The sequence below is a fragment of the Cyanistes caeruleus genome, chromosome 4 (assembly GCF_971803275.1).
Source record: "Cyanistes caeruleus chromosome 4, bCyaCae1.hap1.1, whole genome shotgun sequence".
NCBI classification, from domain to species: Eukaryota; Metazoa; Chordata; class Aves; order Passeriformes; family Paridae; genus Cyanistes; species Cyanistes caeruleus.
This window is the reverse complement of record NC_141704.1, coordinates 30,832,534-30,855,641: the sequence shown is the minus strand read 5'-3', so window position 1 is coordinate 30,855,641 and position 23,108 is coordinate 30,832,534. Positions and strand designations below refer to the sequence as shown.

The following is a 23,108-nucleotide window of genomic DNA, read 5'->3' as shown; positions in this document are numbered from 1 at the left end:
TGGAAAACAGCAAACCCAGGAGCAATGTGTGGGAATGAATCCATTTTAGAGACCGGCATTCAAATTTAAGTGACTTACTCAAGACACACATAGGGTGTATATGGCATAGTCTGTGCTCCCTCCTTCACTCCACACCAAATACCGCTCCAGGGCAGCAGGCAGGACTTGCTGTCTTGAGAGGGTGACAGATACATGCTCAGGAGGAGAAATAAGCCAAAGAAGGGCAGATATTACTTCAAAGACCTTAGTTCAGGGCAGAGTGGGCTCAGCATTGGAGAGCCCTGTGCACTGTGTAGCTTATGGACTGCAGCCGGTGCAATAAAGAGCCAGAACATCTCCCTTTTTTGGGGGGATGCATTGCCTAGAACCCCAGGCACCAAGGAGTCAGGGCTTTGGGCTCAGCCCTTCCCCTGAGCAGTGCTGGGCACAACAAGACCTCGGAGTGGTGCCGGCAGCTCTTTAGCTAAATAATCATTAACAAGGCAACGTGGGATTTGAGTGGAAGTGTTCGGCTGCCGGGTGTGGTCCGACAGAGGCCGAGGGAGACCAAAGGTACTCGGCAAGTGGTGAGACTGAAGGTGCCTGGTGTGGGGTGAGCCTGACTGCCCTGCTGGAGCTGGTGGTTCAGAACATGTCCCAAGGGCAGCGGGGCACTGCTGGCAGATCACCCACACCTTGACTTTTCAAATTTTCTTTTTGGTTTTTCTTCCTCCTTTTTTTGGGCTAAGACTGCAGAAGAACTCAGAGAAATTGGTGCCTCTCTCTCACTGAGACTGATCTGCCATTTAAGCTCTTTTTAATTTTTTTTTTATTTTTATTTTTTGGTCAAGCAGCTAAAAATACCACTGAAGTGCCTCACAGCAACCTTTCTAAACACATATTTTCCTACCACTCTCTGCTGGTGAAAGAGATTTCCCTAAAGCCGCAGGAAGGCCGTGTCCTTGCCTCACCCCATTGTCAAATTTGCTTCGTGCCTGATCCATGCTTTTCTGCTGAGACTGGCCAGGAAAACAAGCGCCTGGATACAGGCACATGTACCTTTTCTGTGCTGCGAGGGAATTCCTGATCCCCTCAAGAAAATCCCTGCTGCAGAATCCCCAGCAGTCTCCGTGGCAGGGCTGAGCCCCCATCCTCTCTGTTGCACTGTGTAGCACCCTCTGCACACCCCATCCAAGAGCTCCTGGCAAGGGCCGATGTCCAGCCTTGCAGGAGGGCTGCTGGAAACAGCACTGCAGCAAACTTGTACTCATGGGGAGTGATCCTGCCAATGGCCATCTCTATTCCCTTGCACCTGGGCACTGGAGCACCTACTTTTCCTCTCGTTTGTTTATATGGTCTTCATCCACCCTTAGCAGCACCAACAGTAATCTAAAGGAAAGGGGAAGTGGCTTTATTCTCAGTTTGTGAAGGGAGGGAGAATTTTGTTATTCAAAATAAGCTTTGTGGAAGTTTTGACATGGCAAAGCGACATGAAAGTTCTGTGGAATGGGGAACAGCCTTCCCAGTGTATTGGCTCAGGACTCCTCTGTGCTGACTTTGTGAGACAATACTGTGGGAAATCAGGACATATTTTTGTTACCACCCTTTAAAAAAACATTCATGTACCATTTGGAGGTTAGTGGTTGGTAAAAAAGAAACATATAATTTCTTGCCTATACGAATGTGATGCTGGCATGCCAAGTATCACGCTACCCAAACATCATGGAAATTCTCATTAACTTTTAGTGTCTATTTAGTTTTTAGAGATGTCAAGCAACTCTGACCCAGTACTTTCTTCATCTGGCATAGCAACTGCTGTTCTGGGTCATGCAAAATATCTGTCCACCTCAGGATCTTGTTCCCAGTATGGTTATTAATGGATGCTTAGGCTGAGCACAGGCACCCTTCCCGTCCTCCGTGCAGTCACAACGTGTGGATAAATGCATGTGCTGGAGTGGTCGCTGTGCGAAGCTGCACAGGGCTGATGGCTGCAGCATAATACTGGAATACCGTACAACTTTGTTTTGTTTCTGTCCCCGGGGGTGGCAGAGCCTGCTAAGCAGGTCACCGCCAAGGGAGGGGCTGTCCTCTGCAATCGGGAAGCCCGGGCTGGGTGTGCGAGGGACCACAGCCATCTGGTGGTCAGAGCGAGCACGCAGCGCTGTGCTTTTTAAAACAACATCAGAAAACTTTTAAAAAGGGAAAGGCATTTAAAAGAATTCCTTACAGTGCTGTCTTTTTTATTTTTTTTCCCAATCATGAAGCAGTTTTTGCCAATGCAAAATGCCCAGCCTCTGCTTAAAATGATCCCTTGCAGACCTAGCAGGATGTTTTTCCCCAGGTTTCTTCTTAAAAGAAACCTTGCAAAATTTTTCAAGGTATTACTGGTATAATCTATAATACAACAGCACTAATTTGGAATCTTTCCATGCCTTCGTCCCCATTCTTTATATTTTCAGTCACTTGAAAAAGAGATACCTCATCACTGTTGGATAAATCTCAGTGAAAAGCACTGTGACCATGGCTGGCTGCACAGCTGGGAGGGGACAGGCTCACCCTAAGGGCCACAAGCAGCTCTCTGAATTTTCACCTGTTGGCCATCGATTCAAACTGACCTCACTTGGCAGACACCAAAAATGCTTTCCATCTGTTTGTCCCGTAACAAAAATAGCAGCAACCCATTTCTGTTTCACTCAAGTCTTCCTTGGGGACAGTTCCCTCTTGGCTTTGCCAGGTCCCACACAGGCTGTTTGGGGAAGTAAAACCAAGGAGAGGGTGAAGATGGGGTCTTTATCCTGAGGTGGGCTCAGGGCATCCCAGATGCAGTAAAGAGGAGTTTGAACTCCCCATACTCAGGATATTCATTCAGGGATGTCTTAGATTCTTCTTTAGGGGAATTTGCAGGCAGTGCTCCAAGGCAGCTGGAGGCACTGAGAACTTTAAGTGCTAGATGAGGCATGAACCAGTGTTAAACCATCGGCAGCGTGAGCAGGCTGGTACCCTTCATAAACGCTGATGGGGCACCAGAAACTCTTCCTTCCCAGCTGAACCAGGCAGCCTGAGGCCAGGCACTGGCCAGAGGGCTTGGCCTTGCTTGTTCTGGATGCCTTTCTGGCCCCAGAGTTACAAAACCAGCCTGTGTTCCATCATGATCCTGCTCTCGCTTCCTCCCTTGCACGTGCCCCAGCAGGGGAAGCTCAGCCACTTGGCCCTTTTGTCTCTTCAGATGACATTTTCAAATCCACTCAACCTCCTTTTAAGAATCCTTCCCACAGCTCCCACTCAGCTAGGCACTGGAGAGCTGGTATAGGGACAACTGAGGATGTCCTATGGATACCAGTGGCCCCTTTAGTAGAAACTGTATTTCTTGCATGTCTTTTTAAGTGGCTTATGGGCTGCGAGGTGGGTCTTGAGATCTGGTCACAATGCAGAGAGGGAAAGGAGAGGAGGTAGCTCATCCTCTTGCTATTTTGAGATGGCCTGTAATCACCTCCCCACAAGACTGTAGTGAAAAGCAGGGAGCACCTGCCTTGGCTCCCAGCACCCTCAGCCCCCATGCTGTTCTCCTCTCAGTACCAGTGCCCTCGCCTTTTCATGGAGAGCAAATGTGGCTGCATGGTTTCATCCCTCTTCTCCCCACAGCATCCTCCCCTCCCACACCAGCACAGACAGCACACACCATCTCTTCAAGGGAGGCTCAAGTCTTTGCTCCTTTAATGTGCAGTAAAAAAAGACAACTCTCCCACGCTCATCAAGAAATCCCACGAGCAGGAGCCCTGAGCTTGGCACCCTCCTCCTTGGCTTTCATTTACAAGTGGGCAGTGTGTGCGGTTTGCTCTGAAGGGTTTTTCTCCCAGTGTGCAGAGGAACTTCTGGCTGCTGCAGGGCTGTTGCACTGGCATGAGATGACTGATGTCTCACTTCCCCTCTGTGTTCACCAGCTGAAAGAGCTTCTGCAGCAACAGCACGTTCCCATGGGTGTAACAGTGGCGATGGAAGGGCCTCCTGCTTTAGGGGGACGCAGCTCTGTGAGCCCGGCACACGCAGCCATCCTGAGGGAGGCTGTAGCATTGGCCTGGCTCACAGAGACTCCCCACACCACGGCACGATGTGGTGGAAGGCATCAGTGGAAGTGAGAGAGGGAGGTAAGAGCACATTGGGAGGAAAGTATGATAATGGAGAATTAAATTAACTGCAAATAGTTTGCTGAAGGCACATCCTACCCACTGGGAGACAACCCCTTGAGCCTGGGGTACCGCTTGCAGTCCTGTCCAAGTCCGAGGGCTTGGATGACTGGCTGTCATGCAATGGAAGCATCTGGGCTGTGGGTAGGATTCTGGATAAACTGATGGGGAAAGGGAGGCGAGGAAGAGAAGGGGTTGTGAGTGGGAAGGTGTTGCATACCACAAGCACTTGTGCGAGAGAGATTAGAGTAACAGGGTCCCTCTACCATTAGTGTTCCTCCTCGGCCACCAGTAATGCTTCACATCCCCGTGCTTTCCAGTCTAACACTGGCAGGCAGAGGGCTGGAGATACATTCTAGGGGAGGGGTGAGGAAAGAGGCAGGCAGGAATGATTTCAGCAGCAGACTGCAGCCTCTCTTGTTTCTTGGGCAAGATCTCTAACTACCTCACTGGAGAGTAGGATTGGGGAGCTTCTTCCGGAGCTTCTTCTGCTTTGCCCACACTGTACCAGAAAAAGAAAAGCCCACTGAACTCCCACATTCTCTAGCAGCTTTGAAACCCCCCTTTACAAGTCTATTGTATGATATCCCTAAACACAACAAAGATTATCTGAAGTCTGAAAGCAACTTAAAAATAAAAACAACTCAAAGGTAAAACAGGAAGAGAATGGAGGAAGGGGACAGAGTCCTTCCTCTGCTGGCCCCTGGCTGGAGGCAAGCAAAACAGCACACACAGCCTCTTGCTCCACAGCACACCGGTCCATAGCATTCACAAGGCAAACATAGCATCATCTTCCTTTGCTTGCTTCTGATGATGGCTGGCAGCAGGAGGGGACACAGACCTCCCTGCTGAGGAGCTGGACAAAGTGGGGAGGCGGTCCGCAACTTTCGCTCGTTCTTCCAGAAATTTGTCAAACTCTGAGGGCAAGAGAAGAGCAGAGCATTACCGAAGAGGAAGATTTGTGGAAGAGCCAAAGTGCTGCCAGGAAGAGTTAAAGAAAAGGGTTGGCTGTGGCATGTCTTACCTTCACTGGTAACACCTTTTGGATCCTCTGATTCTCCCTAGCAAAGAAAGAGAAGGGCATGGTGAGAAGGAAGGTGGGTAAAGGCATCTCAGAGATGTGATTCTTTGTACACAGAGAGACAGGATAATGTTCCCCCCACTTCTACAGTACAGACATGTTAGAGGGGCCCTGAGCCTCAGTTCATTAGCTATGGCTCCCAGAAGGCTGATGATACTGTTGTGGTATCCCAAAGCTTGTGTCCCTGGCTTTCCTTCTCTGGTCCCTCCCAGCAGCCTGTGCCACACATTCAGCGATGCCAGCACTATTAGTTGTACAGTAGTTATACACTGCCTGAAGTCCAGCCCCACAGACAAGTCTGGCTGGACTGCTGGTTCCAAGAAGGCAGCCCCTCACTTACCACATCAGTGGAGAGCCACTTTTCTATGTCTTCCATGAAATTGGCTTGAGGAACTGGTACCTGGAACCGAAAAAAAAGGGTGATGAGGCCAAGAAAATAGAGGATGTTCCAGTAAGTCCACTATGTAAGAAGAAAGCCCAAACCAGAAGCTCAGCCTCTTGCTCCACTGTTCAGTCAGCTCAGGCCCCTCCAAATCCAGCCACTGCCACTGCAAAGCTCTCCCAGCTACCAGTGCTATTGCTCACCAGCATCCTCTGTTCCATCCATGCCCAGACACAGTTTCCAGGATTCATGCCATTAAAAGCATCTGTGGCTTGGTGGTTGGCTTTGGGTATAACGACTGGAACAGAATTTACTTTTTGGTGAAGACGCACTCGGTGGAGGTTGGCTGCTTGTGTAGGCAGCCAGAGAACAAGAGATGTGCATTTCTCTGCACTTTTTCCCTCTACAAACCAGTGACAGTCTGATGTCAAAGTCTGCAATGCTGAAGATATTGGAGGTGCCAGGTCTGACAGCACAGTAAGGGGGAAAGACACCTGCCAAGAACTGATTCCCTGGTATGATCATGGAGCACAGCAGGATTTGATATCTCACCAAACTACTGAAACAGACCCATCAAAGAGAAAGTAATCAACAATTAAATTTTACTTCCAGTAGGGATGAGGCTAGCTCAGAAAAAATCATGGCTCTGGTCTATTTAAACAGCAAAGAGACATATTCCTAGTGGACAGAGGTAACTTTGAAAAAAACAAAGCTTAATTCAAAACCTCAGATCCTTTTCTTGAGTCAAGAGCTTCCGAACAAAGCTGAGCAAGAAGCAGCCCTTGCTAGAGGCTCCCCAAGCAAAAGAATGAGAGAGTATTTGTAGGAACTTATTTATTAGTTTTCTAATATATATAGCTCCCTTGCCCTCAGGAAGACACCAAGACCAAGAAAAAGAGTAACACCTCCGTACCAAAGACAGGCAGATTTCCTCAAACCAGGGAGCAAGCGCAGATAGTTATCACAGCTGGCAGATGGATAAATGGGAACGGAAGAGGATGTGTGAGATTAGGGAAGTTTCAAAGCAAACTAGCTTTGCCTACCCAGAGAGGATCTCTTGGGGTAGAAGTGCATTCAAGTCAACTGTACAGCATGTGGGGAAACTTAGAGCAGACATCTGCCTGAGCTGTGCCCCTTACAGGAAGACAAGGCTAACAAGCTTCAGACCCACGAGCTGTCAAAGCCTCTGTGTGCCTGAGGGAATGTAATTACAGGAATTCCTACTGCCAAAAGACCAAATTCAACTGCCTGAAAGCTCAACCACTGGCTACAGGAGGAGGCCTTCAAGAGAGTTAAAGTTGGAATGTGTTTCCCTTCAAATAAGGCACCTCATGCTAAGGAGGAGAGACTGCAAGGAGAATGAATGGTAGCAGCTGCCCTCATGATGCCACCAGCTATTGGTTCTGCCTCAGACATGCACCCCAAAACAGGCCATCCTCTAGCTCAGAGGGGCACATCTCTTTTGGCTTCAGAGCTCCTAGGATTTTTTTACACATAGGTTTACTTGAGGAAGAACTGGCACACTGCCTGCTTCCTTCCCAAACCTGGTCTCCACTACTGGCCCAGCCCAGGGTTGCTCTATTTCAGTTAGCAGTATCTGCTGATGTCTGCTGTGCATCCTCATGTGCTGTGCCAGTGACACTTCTGTTTCAGCAGTCCCAGCTTCCTTCTTCCCTGCTGGTGCTCCACAACCTCAGATCTCACCATTCCTTGACGCATCATCCACTTTGTCAGCTGGGCTCCATCACCAGAGGCACCAGACTCCCCCTGGATGACAGAGAGTCTGCATTGCAGTGTGAGGGAGAGGGGAGGCAGTGGGTTTCAGGTGAGAGAAAGAATATACTAATAATGGTGGCCTACTTCTCTGATTGCAGAGAGAAGGCGACTGGACTTGGAAATTTGCTGAAGAGGAATAAAACATACATTTCCAGGTGGAAATTTCCCTGTGGGGACATCTTTCAACTGCCTGAGGCAACCCCAGACTTTTCACAGCTCCTTACCTCAGGGCTTTAAGGAATGAGGTATGCAGCCCAGCTAGGAAATGCAGGTTGATGGAAACTGGGAGTTATCATCACTTGACTTTTTCCTAACAGACAGCACCCTTAGTGCCTTGGTGAGGCAGGAGGTTACTCCCATTCCTGGTGATGCAGTAAAAGCTGTGGCCACTTACCGCTCCCGTGTTCTGCTGCCGGGCATCCAGGGCACCAGCAAGGCCTTTGGTGGCTTGGGGGTCTTCGTACTTTACCCTGAAAGCAAAAAGAGAGACAACAGGCTGATGAGATGCCTGAGAGTGAAGAGTAGGGAATATATCTTCTAAACATACATTCGGTTCTTCTGACTGCACAACTTTTCATCCTTGTCATTCTGCTCCCAAGAGCTTCTAGAAAGGTGTGCAAAGCCCTTATTAAAAGTGTAACCCACCACAAAACAGACTAATCTGCTCACTGGAACATCATTGTGGGATACAACATCCCTGGTACAGGGACAGAAGGCTGACAAGGACTCATCTGGAAACCAAGACACAGACTTACAGAGCTAGGTGCATTAACCATGACACTCACCTTCTTTAGGGTGGACTATAAAGAGAGAAAACTAACACAGACCGATCAGAATAATACAGATATTTTAGAGAGGATTTGAGGAACAAGCCCCTACATATATATCTTTATGGACACAAACAGCTCAAAAACATCTCTTTAACTAACACCACATGACAAGTGATGGTGGCAGAGGCTCACTGGCCTATGCTGGCCATAGGCAAGACTGGATAATCACAAGAGCCTAATGTTGCTTCCAGGTCTCCAAATGCACCATTACAGCAATCTCTTTCCACACACAGTTTTATGTCACCCATAATTTCCCTCATCCCAATCCTGTGTCCCCTCTAGACTGCTACCACACATGACAATGCCACACGTCACCATTTGATCCATGCTGAGTGGGGAAAACTCTCCATGCTAGGAAAATGAAGCCTTTCACAGGAACTCTCCACAAGTTTCCTCTCCAGCTGCTCCCAGGCCCATTCCCACAGATCCAGGAGACCTTCAAGTGGAGCTGTTTTTGTTGGGCGCCAGGGGCTTGGGCCACCGCCGCTCAAACTTCTCAAAGAAGTGTTCATCAGTGAAGGGGCCACTGTGGACAATGGCATCCAGGATGAAATACAGCGCTGCTATCATGCCACTGATGAGGAAGAATGGCAGGAAAGGCTTGAAGTGCCTCAAGCACTGCCTCACCGAGACACACATGAAGCGAGGGGGGCCAGGAACAAACCCTGGAGGATCTGCCAGCACAGTCCTGTTCGGGAGCTGTAGAGCAATGGGTCTTTTGAAGTGGAGGGAGACACTGAGAGCAGAGGTTTGTGAGTGAAATGTGAAGCCTGAGCCACAAGAGGTTACCTGGCAGGAGTGCAAGTGCAGGCAGATGAAGGGCAGTGAGGAATAAATAGAAGATGTCTTGTTACTTGTGCAGAGATCATAAGCCTCAGCCTGTTAGGGACTGTGCTACAGCAGAAAGGATACAATTCCACCTCTGTCCAGAACTCCAGCACGGAGTGCATACCAGTGGCTCCGATTTCAGCCTCAGATTGGGTGCTGTTGGTACAACTGTTTCTGTGCTGGACTGCCTCTGTCCTCAGGCAGCACAACCCACAGTAAAAGCAGTGGGGAAACCCAGGGAGAAAACATATGAAGTCGTGAAGGCCATGGGTTTCCCCACTACATTTACCAGAACAGTCTGAGGCAGAGGAATGGAAGGAGACATTGTTAAGAGACCTTAACTTGCTACTGGCCAGCTGCAGGACAAGATATTCCAGTGGCTGCAGGAATGCAGGAGCACAGGCCTTGGAGGGCTGGAGGCAATGATGTACCCATGGGCTCTACTGCTTGATACTCTATGAAGAGCAGCAAATGGCCTTGCCAGGCAGAGCAGCATGAGATCAGCCACAGTCTCTAAACCCAGAGGATCTGGTCAGCACAGCTCTTGTCAGCTCCTCCAGAACAAGGATTCAGGAATCCACTCTGCAGTGGAGAAGACTTCTCCAGTTCAGCCAGTACTGTGGAGACTCAACTATTAGGGCTTTACACCAGGAGGTCTCAAACACACCATGGAGGAGGAAACAGCAGTCCCACTTGCCAAGAGGGAAGCTGAAGCACAGAAGAGTGCCCTCTTGCAAACCACAACTGACTGCACTCTTCCTGTACTCCAGCTCAATATTCTGTTAGGCTGAATCAGTAATCAGTGATTCCCAAATTCAGTATCACCCCAGTCAGCATGTGGGTTCAGAGGCAGACAAGAAAACTGAGCCAGCCCCACTTCACACCTTCATCCCCAGACACTGAATCTCCCAGAGTATGCGGCACTGCCACGCTCACATGCAGGGACCAATTCCATCTCCCCATACCCAGGAGGATGCCATGAAGGGGAGATGATGGCAGCAGGAACAAGGACTGGGATCATAGATCTCATCCTACAAACACTGTGTGTGTGAAGAGTGCATTTTTGTTTCATCCTACTGTCTCCCAGGAGCTGCTCCCAGGAGCTTTCTCCAGGAGCTGCTAGTTGGGGCATGGCCCCATTTTCCCTGAGCCCTCATCCCTTGCCAGGAGGCAGGATGGGACAGAGCGAGCTGCTCCACTCACCCTCTGCGCTGCTCAGCCAGCGAGCTGCCACGGGTCAGGGCAAACATGTCAAAGTCTTCTTCCAGCTTGCCAGAAGTGTCGAGGGACTGCAGCCCTGCACTTACACTGCTTGAGCCCAGGTCTGTGGAAGAGAGAGCAGGGTGAGCAGGCAGCACAGAACAGCAAATGGAGAACTGTGGGCTTAGAGAGTGTTGGATGGAAAACTGTCATCAGAACAGGCTAAACTACTCTATGCCCACTCCTCCATCCTGCTCCTCAGCTGCAGCACAGTCTATGCATGTGTGCAGTTGTAGGTGAAGTAACAGAAGCTGTTTCTTTGCCCACTCAGTAGATATTTTTGGCTCAGTTTCAGACAGAAGCAGCAGTATCAATTTACTGATGCTGAAGGCCAGATATTCCTGACCATCTTAGACAACTCCAGAGGGAATTACTCCATAACCTATGGAAGAAAGTAACCTGTGCTTCTGGGCAAGCACCTCTGAGACAGATGAGTGGATTTTCATGACTCAGGCATCATCTGAAAAAAACACTGAGGTAAAAAACAGATATTTGAAAAATATCTCAGCTGGCTTGTCTGTAAAAACAGTCTGATGCCAATTTTCTGCAACTGTATCCAGGCAGTGCTATGTAGGCTGTTGGTATGTCTCAAAGAACTCCCAGGACACATTGGGCTTTTTGAGTAAACAACCTGTCAAATCCTGCATCCTGAACCCAAGATGCTCATGGCTGCCTTTGCAGCAGAACTTCAGATGCTCTGCTTCTCCCAGACCTCAGTGGTCAGCCTGACACCACACAGCAAGAGAGAAAAGCAGGCAATGCTGCCAGGCATTGCAGAGGGAGCAATCCTGGCTGGAAGGCCAGGTCCTTAGCCACAAACTAATGGCCACGTCCTGCACAACATGAGGTGAGGATACTAAGACATATGCTTGAGTGCCTTGGGGCATATACAGGTTTCTTCATGAGTTTATTAGTTGAAAACACATGGCATTTTTCTACGTTACTCTAGGAATCTGACTAAATAATTTTGGGAGATGAGTCAAGGGCAGGAAAGGATTTTCAAAGCAGTGCAGGAGAAAGACTCAGGAGAAAATCACATGGCAACATACTCATTCCAGCCAGCTGAGAGGAAAGGTTGCTGGTGACTTCAGGCTGTTTCAGTGCTGAAGGAGTACTGGGTCCCAGGTCAATCAAGCTGTTCTCTGCCTCATTTGGTGCCTTTGGAAGAAGAAAAAAGAAGCTGGTGGAGAGTTTCTGACCCTGCAATCCTAGCTCATTGATACTGGAGAGGAAAGCCCCTCTGCACCTTCTGAAGAAGAAGGACAGTGATCAGAGAACTGGTTGGCCATAGTGTCCCAGGGCAGCATATGCCTTGGCAGCCAGCCTCCCAGATCTGCTGGATGTCAATAAGTAGGGCAGATGCTGGTTCAGAGGACAGGGTAGTGCTCAGAGAACGCTCATATGGCAGTGGGAATCTCACTATTCAATAACTGCTGCTGCTGCTCTGCTCTTGCTCTTTGGGCAGGGCAGGAGAGGTTAGCAGTGGGAAATGGGGTGTCCTGCACACCAGGTGCTCTGGTGCACCTTGACTAGGACAGCAAAGCCCACCATTTCTAAGTGAAGCAGACTGAACCTCCCTCCAAGTCAGCAGGGCACTGCTGGACCTGCAGGATGCAAACCAAGCTGCACAGAGGGGCAGTTGCTCTGAGTTACCTTAACAGGCTGTCCTGTCCGAAGTCGCTCAAACCTGTAAGAAAGATGACAGGACGAATTTCAGTAGTGTGGGCTCATTCACCCACAGCAACAAAAAGAGATTTATAAGATTTGGCACACACTGCCCTTTCCTACCCACTAGGAAAGGGGAACAATGGCTCAGGGCCCAATTTTCCCTCAAGATACCCCAAAAAGACCCACAGAGTTGATGTCTCCTGAGAAGTGGTGTAAGAAAGTTTCTTAAGATCTTTCAGAGTTACTCCTAACCAACAGCTCTCCATACAGTTCATCTGAGGATGAACTCCCCAGACTTCATCCCAGCAAAGAGATGTGTTTGTTGAAATGGAAGGGGACAAAAAAGATATGCTGATCCCACCTGGGTGATTTCTTTCTGTTGCCATCTGCCTCAGAGCTAGAAAACCAGCTCTTTCTATGCACTTGCCTCCTTCTTTTGGGTTATGCCACAGGGACATCTTTATACCCTATCAGGAACTGACACAGCAGCTTTGAAAGGACAGGAATTAGTCACCAAAAACTGAGAACAGGCTTTGTTCTCAGAGATGGATGATACAGACCGATACATCTTGAGTATTATACTCATGGGCAGATCAAAAGGGTGGGATAGGCAGTCTTCAAGGGCTTGTAAAGTTTTGTGGGAGAGCAGGGAAGAGAAGGAAGGAGAGAGGTACCTTTCATGGCGTAGAAACACGTTATTGAGGTTGTCATTGATGATGAGCAGCTCCTCAGTGAGTTGCTCATGGAGGACACGGGGAATCAGCTCCAGGACTCGCTGCTGCATGGCTCTGCATGTCCGATTCAGCTCCTGTTCAAAGCAGGGCAAGTGACCACAGAAGTCACACAATGGCTGAGCACTCACAAATTTGGAAGTCTGACTGGAACACAGACCCCAGAGGCTACTGGGATCTATCAGGGACGGTTGATGGGCAACAAATATTGGTGTGAGAGATAAATTGAATCTGAGGTTTACATGGAATAATTGTATGTTTTTTGTGTAACACATAATCCAGAAAGAAAGGTCCTTGGGGACGGCAGGTTCCCCTGTGAGATAATTCTAGCCTCAGTAATGTGATTTCCATCCACCACTGAAAATCCACTTTCCTCGTGTCTCCCTTATCCCTTCACTCCCTGACAAGCCCCACACTAAACTGTCCAGTCATTCCCCACACCTGGCATGCATTGGGCCCCAGTCCATCAGGTCATTGGTAAATTGTGCTGCATGTGCCAGCCCTCCACCCTGCCCAGTGTTCCTTACTTGCAGCAGCTCCAGGTCAGAAGGCTCTGCCTGGGATGGCACCAGCTCTGTCAACATCTCCGACATAACCTTTGTGTTCCCATTCACCACTTCCAGCTCACTGCGCAGCTTCCCGATCTGCAAAAGCAAAGTGAAGTGACAGCTCTGCCAGGGGAGGCTGGGGACATGGCTGAGGTAGCTCTGAATGGCAGGGAATGGCACCACATGGCATGCATGTGTGTGCATGCCTGTTCACAGAGCTGGAGAGAACAGTCTCCAGGGAGTTCATTTGTTACCACTCATTTTAGCTCTCAGAAGCTCCCAGCAGGAAACCTCTCCATTACTTACCATCAAATTCATTTGCTGGTAGCAGATGCCAGGCCCTCACCTGGGATCTTTGGCAACTAGTCTAGCCTTGATTTTTAATAGCCAGCACAGGCTGTTGGTATGATTCAAATCTCTCCTCAGCTAACAGCTCCCATGTGGTAGCCATTTAAATTGTATAATTTTGAGAGTGGTGTAAGAGAGGGGAAAACAAATAATTCCCATTCTACAGGAGAGCCTCAGCTAAGTGTGCAGTTGAAGCTTTAGTCCTCTGGTTTACAAGGTGCTAATGAGCCTCTTTAGAACAGACCCTCTACCCTCTGTTCTGTAAGGGAATGCAAAATACCGGCAGCTGGGGATTTGGTGCTGAACATGGTGTCATATGAAATCAGGGTGAGGAAGGAGAAAAGAGGATGGGGAAACAACTGAGGAAGCCCTAGCCTTTGGAAACCACATAGCCACACAAGGTTGATTCATATAAGGTAAGCAGTGAGGCAAGACAAACAAAGATGATGAGGAGGCATTATGTCTCAGCTCCCCACTTCCCTCTACCTGCAAGCAGCCCTGTCTGAGGGAAACATAACCAGTCCATTTGGGTTGCGGTATCCCAGTTCATCAGTGTAACCACAATGGAGTTCTGGGGAGCTCTGGAAGGAATGTGCTTTAGAGGAACAGCTCCTTGAAGACAGAGGCCAGAGCGGGAGCAGTACTGCAGTCCCAGAACAATGATTGTGAAATAGCCTCAAACACAGGAATAGTCAGCAACGTCCTGGGACTTGTGTCCAACTCACCTGCTCTGGTGTGGGTGTGATGGGTGCGTCACTGGATGTGCCTCTCCCAGGGGGCAGGGTGACAGGGTGGAGGATGGACTCCATCTGCTGAGGGGAGTTGACTGCAGGTGAGTTCTGCCCAGATTGAGAGTTGGAGCTATAGACAGTCTACAGACAAAGGTGGGGAGAGAGACAGAGAGAAGGAGATGTTAGACACACTTGACAGGGCAGTGCAACTAGAGGAGAAATATTGATGTCAATTCCCCATCTGGTTCCAACAGCTCTTGGCTGTCCTGGAGCTTCTCACCACCCAAAAGCCCTCTAAATTCAAGACAGAGTTCCTGAAATCCCCTCACTGCTCCAGAATGGCAGCCGCCCAACATTCTTCTCTTCAGCAATACTCACATACCCTCTGTGGTGTGTGGATGGGTGACAGCATGTCCAGATCAGTCATGGGGAACTCCAAACCCTTCCGTCTCAGGTCTTCATATACAGCAACGACACCAGTCAAGTCCGGAGAGCTGCGGAAGGCGTCTGCCCAGGACTGGGGAGAAGAAAACAGTACAGCTCATCACCAAATACAACAGCCTTCTGTACAACCACCTAAAGACACACACTCTCCGGACTGGTGCAGATGCTCACACTTCTTGCTCACCTGAATGAGGGTCAGCACCTTGTCATGCACTATGGCAGGTGGATTGTTCTTTGGCAGGATTGTTCTCACCAGGACACCTTCTACAAAGTCCTGGCTGGACACAAGGATGTGGAAGCGGTGGCCACAGTTCTTGACGCAGGTCTCCAGGACCTTCAAAGGCAATAAAGCATTAGCTGTAGCCTTCTCTGCCCTCATGTGTTACCCTTGTTGGTTTTAGGTACATGTGTCTGTTCAGCATGTGTACTAGAACTTGTGTTCAGCACTTAGCTTTACAGCAGGGTATCAGAGAGCAGAGAAAGATACCCGACCACTCACCGTCAAAGCCAGCATAACTTCATGGAAGTTCTTATTCCCTACAATTCTCTTCTTAATGGCTCGGAAGGCATCTTTGGGCCTGAAGGAGAAATGAGATGAAGAAAGATCATCAGAAGGTTGAGGCAAAGGAAAAGAGCCACAGGTTCTGGATGCCTCATACTCAGCGAGTGTCCCTCCTCACCATGTTTTCAGGATGGCTTGAAGCAGTGACTGGTAAAGTAGCTTTTGCTTGTGCTTCTGCAAGAGGAGTGGGGTTGGCTGATCACAGAACCATTTAGGTTGGAAAAGACCTTTTAAGGTCATTGAGTCCAACCATAAACCAAACACTGTGAAGTCCACCATTAAACCATGTCCTTGAATGCTGTTACTGAAATTAGAGGCCTCTGTGCTGATGTCTGCAACAGCTCAAGGTGTTCAGGACACAACAGAGAACACAGTAAAATCAATACTAGAAACTCCTGGGGGATAGAGCAAAATCCCATGGCAGAGAGACTGAAGAGGAGATCACAGAAGAGCTTGGTGTGGGTTAGAAACAGGAAGGAGAGATCAAGCTGTGGCAATTCCTGTGTTACTCAAAGGAGAGCCGTTTAACATTTCCATGGAGAGAAGGAGGCTCAAAAGCTGCAGGGGAGATACAGGGGCAAAATCTTGTGTATATTGGAAGTGTGTAGGAGAGCAACAGCATCGCAGGGCCTCATTAACCATTCTCAGAGGGGAGAAACCCCATGGTCTCAGACCACTGTGGTCTTAAGAGGGCACAAATGAACCAACATGTTCTTGCAGAGCACAGGAAGAGAAGCTGAGCTGGAAGAGAAGCTGCAGGAGAAAAGTGGGGTGGACACACTGAGGCAGTGAGGAGGGCAGAAGTGTATTGGCCTGTGGGGCAGCAAGGTGCCAATGGATAGGCACTAGCAGGGCAACAGGAGAGCCTGTCCAGCTGTGTTATCAGGTGCTCCGATCTGAAAGAAGTGGCCACAGCTCAGGCCTGAGCACTGTGGACAGACACAGGTGTATTTGCACCGTGGGGATAGCAGAGAAGGAGTGCTGACAGATTGTAAGTAGAGATGTTTGACTTTGTTTCCATACAACTGTGAAGATGAAAACTGGGCTCGCTAATCCTCCGTCAACATCACTGTGGGGTAGGACAGCAGGAGTGAAACCTGTAGCACCTTCTTTTTTAAATGCTGTTCTTGACATCTCCACTGTGAGAAGGAGCATTCTCCCTTGAATTCACTGGCAAATCCCCAGCTCCTGAATTACCAAGTCTGGCAGATTGATGAACATCATCCTGCAGGGAGAGGGAGACAAGATCTCCCCCACTCACTTTGTGTGTGTTTCAGTGACTGTACATGAAAATACCTGAGAAGAAACTCAAGAAAGACTGGCACAGTGAGAGGACTGAATATCAGCCTGAGATTTTCCCCTCTTCTCAGTCACCAGCCCTTAGATTTTTACATTCCCAGAGGAGAGAAAGAGAAGGGTATGAAGGGGGAATAAATCAAAGTGGAAGAAATGCAAATATGCCTTCTGGAGATGGGAGGCAGCCTGGCTTGAACAGAAGGTTGTCTGGGGACCCTGAAGGCCCATTTGAATGGCTCCTAGTGCTCACCAAGATAATACAGAAGCATCTAATAAATGCTCTGACAGCTTTGCTATGTCTCTAGGTCTCCTAGCAGAGCCTTGTCTCAGGGATTGCTGGGAAGCCTAGCTAATTACCTCCATCATTGCAAACTACCATTGCAGCCTAGGGATGTGGTATTACAGGAATGCAGGGACCTGCTGCTGGATATGGGCCCTTGTCAGCTTTCTTACCCTTCTTCAGTCTCATTAATGATGTCACAGATCTCCATGTTGAGAGCCCAGTCCTCACTCCGCAGGGACCCATCGGTAGCTCTTTCTGGAAAACAGAAACCAAGACAAGGTTAAGAGCAGCCCTGGCGCTTTTCAGTTAAGCTCTCACAAGACCACAGACCCCAGCCTGCTTCTCCCTGACTGCCACTACAACATGCAAGGAAACAAATCCATATGCAAATGCCGGGTCACCAGGTGTTCCCCACTAGGTGTCACCAGGGCAGAGCACACTGCTGGGGTGGTGAGTGCCCAGCTCTGCCCATGCCACCAAGGACCACTGACACACAAACACCTCTGGTATCCTGCACACAAAGAAAAGGGGCTCAGCATGGCTTCAGTTCCACAGATGGAGAAAAGGGGGCTTGTTTGCTTTGTTACTGCAAGGTGAAAAATCGTGAGTTCAGCCTGCTCACACTGATACGGATCTAATGCCAATAGCTCCAATTCTTAGTCTGTATCACAAGGAGATAAAAGAATCAACCTCCCTTTTTTTTGTACACCAGCTCTATAAAAACAAACAAGCAAACATAGAAAGCCAAAGCAGAGTTTCTCTTGTTTAACATTTACACCTCTCCCCTGAACTTCTGGCCTCTAGGGAGTGTGGGCAGAAGCAAACCGCAGGCTGAAGTTGAAGCAATATTGTTCCAGCTTTGACTGTGTCCCTTTTAATTAGGAATTCCTCAGTCAGCTTTGATGTTATTTATTCAAGGCAGAGATTTGGGAAATGAGCAGCTATTACTGGGAGCACCAGTGTCTCCACCCTGTAATCATCCATGTCTCTGTGCTAGCCATGCCATTGACTGATGCCTTCAGGGACACCACCAGTAGCTAGGGAAAGAACTGCCAGTGGGGTGAGCAGGACCCAGGCACTCCCCAGACCACAGGGAAACACAGAGACGCAGCAAAAGGCAATCAGAGGACAAGAACCATCCTTTCCAGCTCTCTCATCCTACAAAACACTTAGCACTGGGGCAAGAGAATTAAAACTGGCCAGACCGGTTTAGCACCTACCAGGTGCTCTTCAGGAGATCTCAGTACCAGCAAGGTGCTTAGAGAAGTGCCTGCATTTTCAGAACTGCTGTCCCTGCAAAATCTGGGGCTGTCCCTTGCTGCTGTGGGTCCTCTACCCCTTTTGAGAGGTCCTTCCTCTACAGAGCTGCCTTTTTCTACTTTTGACCCAGCAGCTAATGAACCCTGTGTGGGAATGAAATTAAATTCCCGTTCAGATGGTAATGGGATAAGGCCATAACGCAGGAAGAAGACGACTTTTTAATTCCTGCCTGGGTGAGCACATCCATCATGTCCTGTTAAGGGTCAGGCACAGAGCTGCTCACACCACTGTGCAATGCAGCCTCTTAGAAACGTGTCCCTTCCATAGACTGCACACCACAGTGTGAAGCTATCTGGATCTTATCACAATTCAGCCACCACCTTTTCTGTTGGCTACGGAATGCATTGATTACACAGTGATTATGCTGATGACATTGTGGCCACAGCCACATGGAAGAGGGCAGAGAGGGAAGGAGAGTGGCAGAATGTTCTTGATGCTCTTCCACCTTTTTAAAGGTCTGGCTATTATTGGAATAACCTTAAGGCTCCTTGATTCAGGTAATCTTTTGTCACTTTGAGTATTAACTTTACATAGGGATTCTGATCTCTGGCAGATCCAAGCTTTCTCAGCGAGGCACAGGAGGAAGGACTGCACTGAGAGATGTGGTGGAGAACACATTCAGGGCAATAGGCATGCACCAGGGCATGTACCAGTCAATGGGGGAACCTGTGGTAACACATGAGGGAAAATGTTTTCCATTGGGGCTCCTTTGGAATCAGGACTCACAATGTCAGAGCTCCAGGTTTCCTCCTGCCCTGGGTCACCAGCCTTGCAGGTGGGCAGGCAGGTTGGGACTCAGGTCAGTCTGGTGGGTTTGGCTCACATGGTCACAAAACCCCCCTCACTTGTGCTCTCCTCCAGGATACCCTGCTCATGACACATCATGGTTTGAACAAGCCAGAACTTTCCCTGCACTGCTGGAACTGCCAATGAATCACAGAAATCCACTACACAGGGGTTGCTCTGCTGAAAAGGTCTACATCCACTCTTTCTCACTGCACACAGAAGGAAAAACCCACAACTTAGGAACAGGGCTGAGCCTGCTTGGAAGCTCTGAGCTTCAGAAGAAACAAAGGACAAAATAAAATCTTCATTTAACCATCAATCCTTGCTGTTCAAATCTCCCCAGCCTTCCTTCTCATTGTACACAAACATGAACTGAATCTGCAAACACCCTTTCCTCGCTCTTCAATGTTAGGTGGCACGCTGTAACCCGCTCACCACCACCCTTTCCCTCCAAATGCACCAATCTTGCCAAGGTCGAGCAGCAGGTTTGCTTTTCAGAAAGGAATGTAAATAAACCATGTGTGCTCCTTCACCTGGCTGGCCACCTAGGGGAAAACTGGGCTTCCTAAGAAATGACACACCTGTTACCTGCCCCTGTTACCCCACAATACGGTGATCATCCTGCTACTGTCACCCCAGTTCATACACTCATCAAGGGAGAGCTTCAGGAAAGCAACAAAAGTGCCATAAACACAACACAAAATGCAAAGCTGGAAGAGCAGTATTAGAGCATATGGGAAACAGGAATGTGACCCTGAGGCAATTCCAAGGACAAAATGCTTGAATTTACCCAGTACAAATTAAGGCCTGGCCTAGCTGGCATTGGGAAAGCTGGAGCTAATGCCCTTCTAATCCTCCTTGCTCTCTTCCAAGCTGTAAGAGACTGTCCCAGCCTAGTAAGATATGGAGTTTTCTCCAAAATCCTGAACTTTGCTCTTTTGTAAAGCCTGCAGAAGGGAAGGAAACAAAGCCTAATTAGTCACATGAAAGATCAGGGTGGCTGGCCCCATTTCATGAGCTGTAATTAGCACATGAGCTGTCTGCTCCGCACGAAATCTGAGCCCAGGATGGCTGGGGACAGCGACAAGTCCCTAAAAAGAGCGAGCACGGGAGGCAGGGCACTGCCACACGCCCAGCATTCTGCTTGGTGGGACTCATCAGGCAGCACCAACTTCTGTGTGTTACCAGCTGAGCCTGACCTGCAGCAGAGAATTCCCCTGGCAGAGGTTATTGCAAGTCTGTGAATGGCATCCCCCTCCAAGCCCCAAACCAACTGGCTGCTGAATATACAGGAGGCCCTTCATGGGGCTGCTCCAAAGCCACATTGTTCTGGCAGCCAGTCTGGCTCCCCGGGTGTGACAGCACTGGGGTTTGTCTGATTCCAGTCTGCTGCCTCACAAATTGCTCAGATTGACCCAGAACCACGCAGGACTGTGGTATGGGTTGAACCAGAGCATCAGCTCTTTTCCTGCATGGCACTGGATGTGCTCCTGCTGACTGCAGCTAGGTGATAAAAGTTATTTGGAACCAACAGATAACAAAGAACTCCAAACACTTGGCATAACTGGCACAAAGGAGCTGTACATTGCTTTGTGCTATGAGTACATTTCAAACTTTGCTTCTTTTCAAGGTTATTGCCCCTGGTGGCAGGAGAGAGCACACTGTGGGGTTGGGGATCCCACTTAGCTGTTCCTGCAGCAGCACACCAGCACTGCAGTCAGTAGTTTGTGGGAGTACAGGAGCCAGGGACAGAAGGTACTGTGCAGGCTCCTGTCGCCTTTGCTTCCCATTCCAGATCTGAAGCACCCATAACCAGCCAGATGCTGCTCAGAAATCCTTTGCCAGTGGTATGCTCTCCCCTCCTCCAAGTGAAGCCTTCAAACAGTGCTCCCTGCAGTGCTTCTTGCTGGCTCTAAGTTCCTCAGCAAAGCATCAAGCACCTTCTCACCCATGTCAACAGGCGTTTGAGGGCACAAGCGGTTCATTGCATGAGACAGCTTAAGTTCAGCAGAAAGCAATGCAAGATGTCCCTTCTCCCAGCTTCCCTTCAGTTCACAAACTCACAGGCCCAAATCAGCATCCTGTACAAGCCTCATGCTTTTACTCCCTTTGAGGGAACTTCAGCACCAGCTCTGTCAGGACTTTACCATTTAGCTGTGTCCTTCGCCAGAAGCCTGAGGACAGCGTGCATTCTAGAGAGACCAGAGATACGACTTCAAACCTAATTCAAGGATGGTGATGGACACAGACTGCACTGACATAGTGGTGTGGGTATTTGTGTCTCTGAACTCCTGCTCCTTTCCTGTGAATCAGCTCAAATTCTCAGGGATCAAGTGACTTCAACCGCTGCCTCTGCTGCTTTTCCTCCAGACAGAGCAGGCACAGAAGACAAGGCAATGCCTTTTTGAGAAGCACAACCTTGCAGGGATCCACAGACGGGTGCAGGAACACCTACAAGGTGGGATCCAAAAGGTTGTGGGGATTTTTCTGGCATATTGTTTTGCATCTGCCTCTCTTCCTCACCCAGGAGCCTTTCTTACTTGCTCTGTCTTTACAGTCTCAACTTTTCCTGGTCCACATGCTTGAAATAACTCCCATCCATAAAAAAATCTGTGTCATCTCTGCGCTACACCGTTACTTCTATCCCTTGCCTGCCCTCACTCACTGAAATAACCTGCCTCTGTCCCTTTTGGTATTGCTATAATTACTAGTTATTTTAGACTTCTAGGGTGAGGAGAGAGCATTGGTGGTTTCTTCTCCATTCTCTCACTCAGAGAGAATTCACCTCCTTGAAATTAGATTTTCCATTTTGAAAAAAGCTTCTTCTAGATGGAGGCATAGTGGATTTCCCTTCTGAGGGGGTAATCTGAACTATGATGCTTTATCAGTCTTTGGAAATTTTCCCACTGGTGTTTAAAAAAACCCAGAAATAAATTAAAAAAAAAAAAAATCCAAACAAGCAAGTCTGTATTCCTCTTATTTGGGAAGAGACATCATGGCACAAAACCAGGACAGAGACAACTTTTGTGACTAAATCTCAGAACTGTGAGTAAGAAACTAGAAGACCTACTCCTCTGCAAGTGACTCATTCTGTCACAGATCACTGAGATTATTTGAGCATTGCTTTCCTAGTCAGTGAAAGAAATGGGTCTTACTAGATTAACATTAATGAAGGAATTTGAGAACATTGCTGCGGTGTGCCACAGAGGATTTTTTTTTTTATTCCTTAGTCTTCATCTAAAGCTATTTTAGACTTCATAAGCTATATCAAGCATACGTGACTTTGCCCAAATAATTTACAAGGACACACCATTATCTTTCTGTAGACAGCCCAGGGCAGCAGCACTGTGCAGGTTTGGTGATCAGGCTCACAGGTTGGACATGCAGCTGCCACAGACCTACCAAACGAGTTTGGGGAAGTTGTGTTTGCGTCCCAAATTAAGTAGGGAAGATAGCATTATATCCATGTTCCCAGGATGTTGATAAGCAATGTACAAAAGGAGAAAATATTCATATTTTCAATCACCAGCCCTTTCAAGTTGTCCACAGAGTTCCTTTCCCATATGCTGTACTCCCATAACCCCAGTGAACCCCAGTCAGTAAGATCTCCCTAGTATCACACCTCTGCTTCTCAGTTCCTCTCTGACAACACTTTTGAAATACCTTTTATTTTTTCCTCTTCTTTCCTGTTGCTTTGTTGCTTATTTAATTGAAACAAAGCCTAGAGGTATAAGCCACTTACAACCTGGTTACTAAACTGACCAGAAGATCTGTAAGGCAACCTTCAGATTGCCTCCACCCAAACACAAGGACACATCTGATACACTCACCGAGGGAACAAAGAGCATTCATTCGGGAAAGGGCAGGATGAAACATGTGATGTTCCTCTGGGGGTATGCTGAAGATCATCTGGAGAATTTTGGTAACAGAAAGTCTTCTATGATGATTCTTCCACCACCTAACTGTAATGCTTCTCACCTATCTGTCCCAACACCAGAGTGGCACATCACAATGCCCCTGACACACTTTGGGACAGTGTTAAGGTAGCCCCTAAAATCATTATAATAAAAG

The 23,108-nt window shown here is 48.5% G+C and overlaps 1 protein-coding gene across 16 annotated transcripts in view; it reads right to left on the bottom strand.

Annotated features, from left to right (window-relative positions):
* Nucleotides 1-3,664: 3,664 nt before the first annotated feature.
* TOM1 (target of myb1 membrane trafficking protein) overlaps nt 3,665-23,108 on the bottom strand; it is a 20,855-nt gene continuing 1,411 nt past the window's right edge. For 7 of the 16 annotated variants that reach the window (XM_086887307.1, XM_086887314.1, XM_086887320.1 and 4 more), the window contains 16 exons: nt 22,868-22,946; nt 17,102-17,186; nt 15,290-15,368; nt 14,975-15,124; nt 14,729-14,863; nt 14,341-14,487; nt 13,247-13,363; nt 12,663-12,796; nt 11,974-12,007; nt 11,370-11,478; nt 10,264-10,384; nt 7,797-7,872; nt 5,585-5,644; nt 5,188-5,224; nt 5,005-5,080; nt 3,665-4,665 (listed from right to left, as the gene is read on the bottom strand). In XM_086887307.1, coding sequence (XP_086743433.1) covers nt 4,605-4,665; nt 5,005-5,080; nt 5,188-5,224; nt 5,585-5,644; nt 7,797-7,872; nt 10,264-10,384; nt 11,370-11,478; nt 11,974-12,007; nt 12,663-12,796; nt 13,247-13,363; nt 14,341-14,487; nt 14,729-14,863; nt 14,975-15,124; nt 15,290-15,368; nt 17,102-17,186; nt 22,868-22,946 — 1,500 coding nt within the window. In that variant the 3' untranslated portion in view covers nt 3,665-4,604. Of the gene's footprint in view, nt 4,666-4,702; nt 5,081-5,187; nt 5,225-5,584; nt 5,645-7,330; nt 7,394-7,796; nt 7,873-10,263; nt 10,385-11,369; nt 11,479-11,973; nt 12,008-12,662; nt 12,797-13,246; nt 13,364-14,340; nt 14,488-14,728; nt 14,864-14,974; nt 15,125-15,289; nt 15,369-17,101; nt 17,187-22,867; nt 23,088-23,108 lie in introns of those variants that run through there. The other 9 variants (XM_086887318.1, XM_086887319.1, XM_086887309.1 and 6 more) reach the window with 8 other exon arrangements.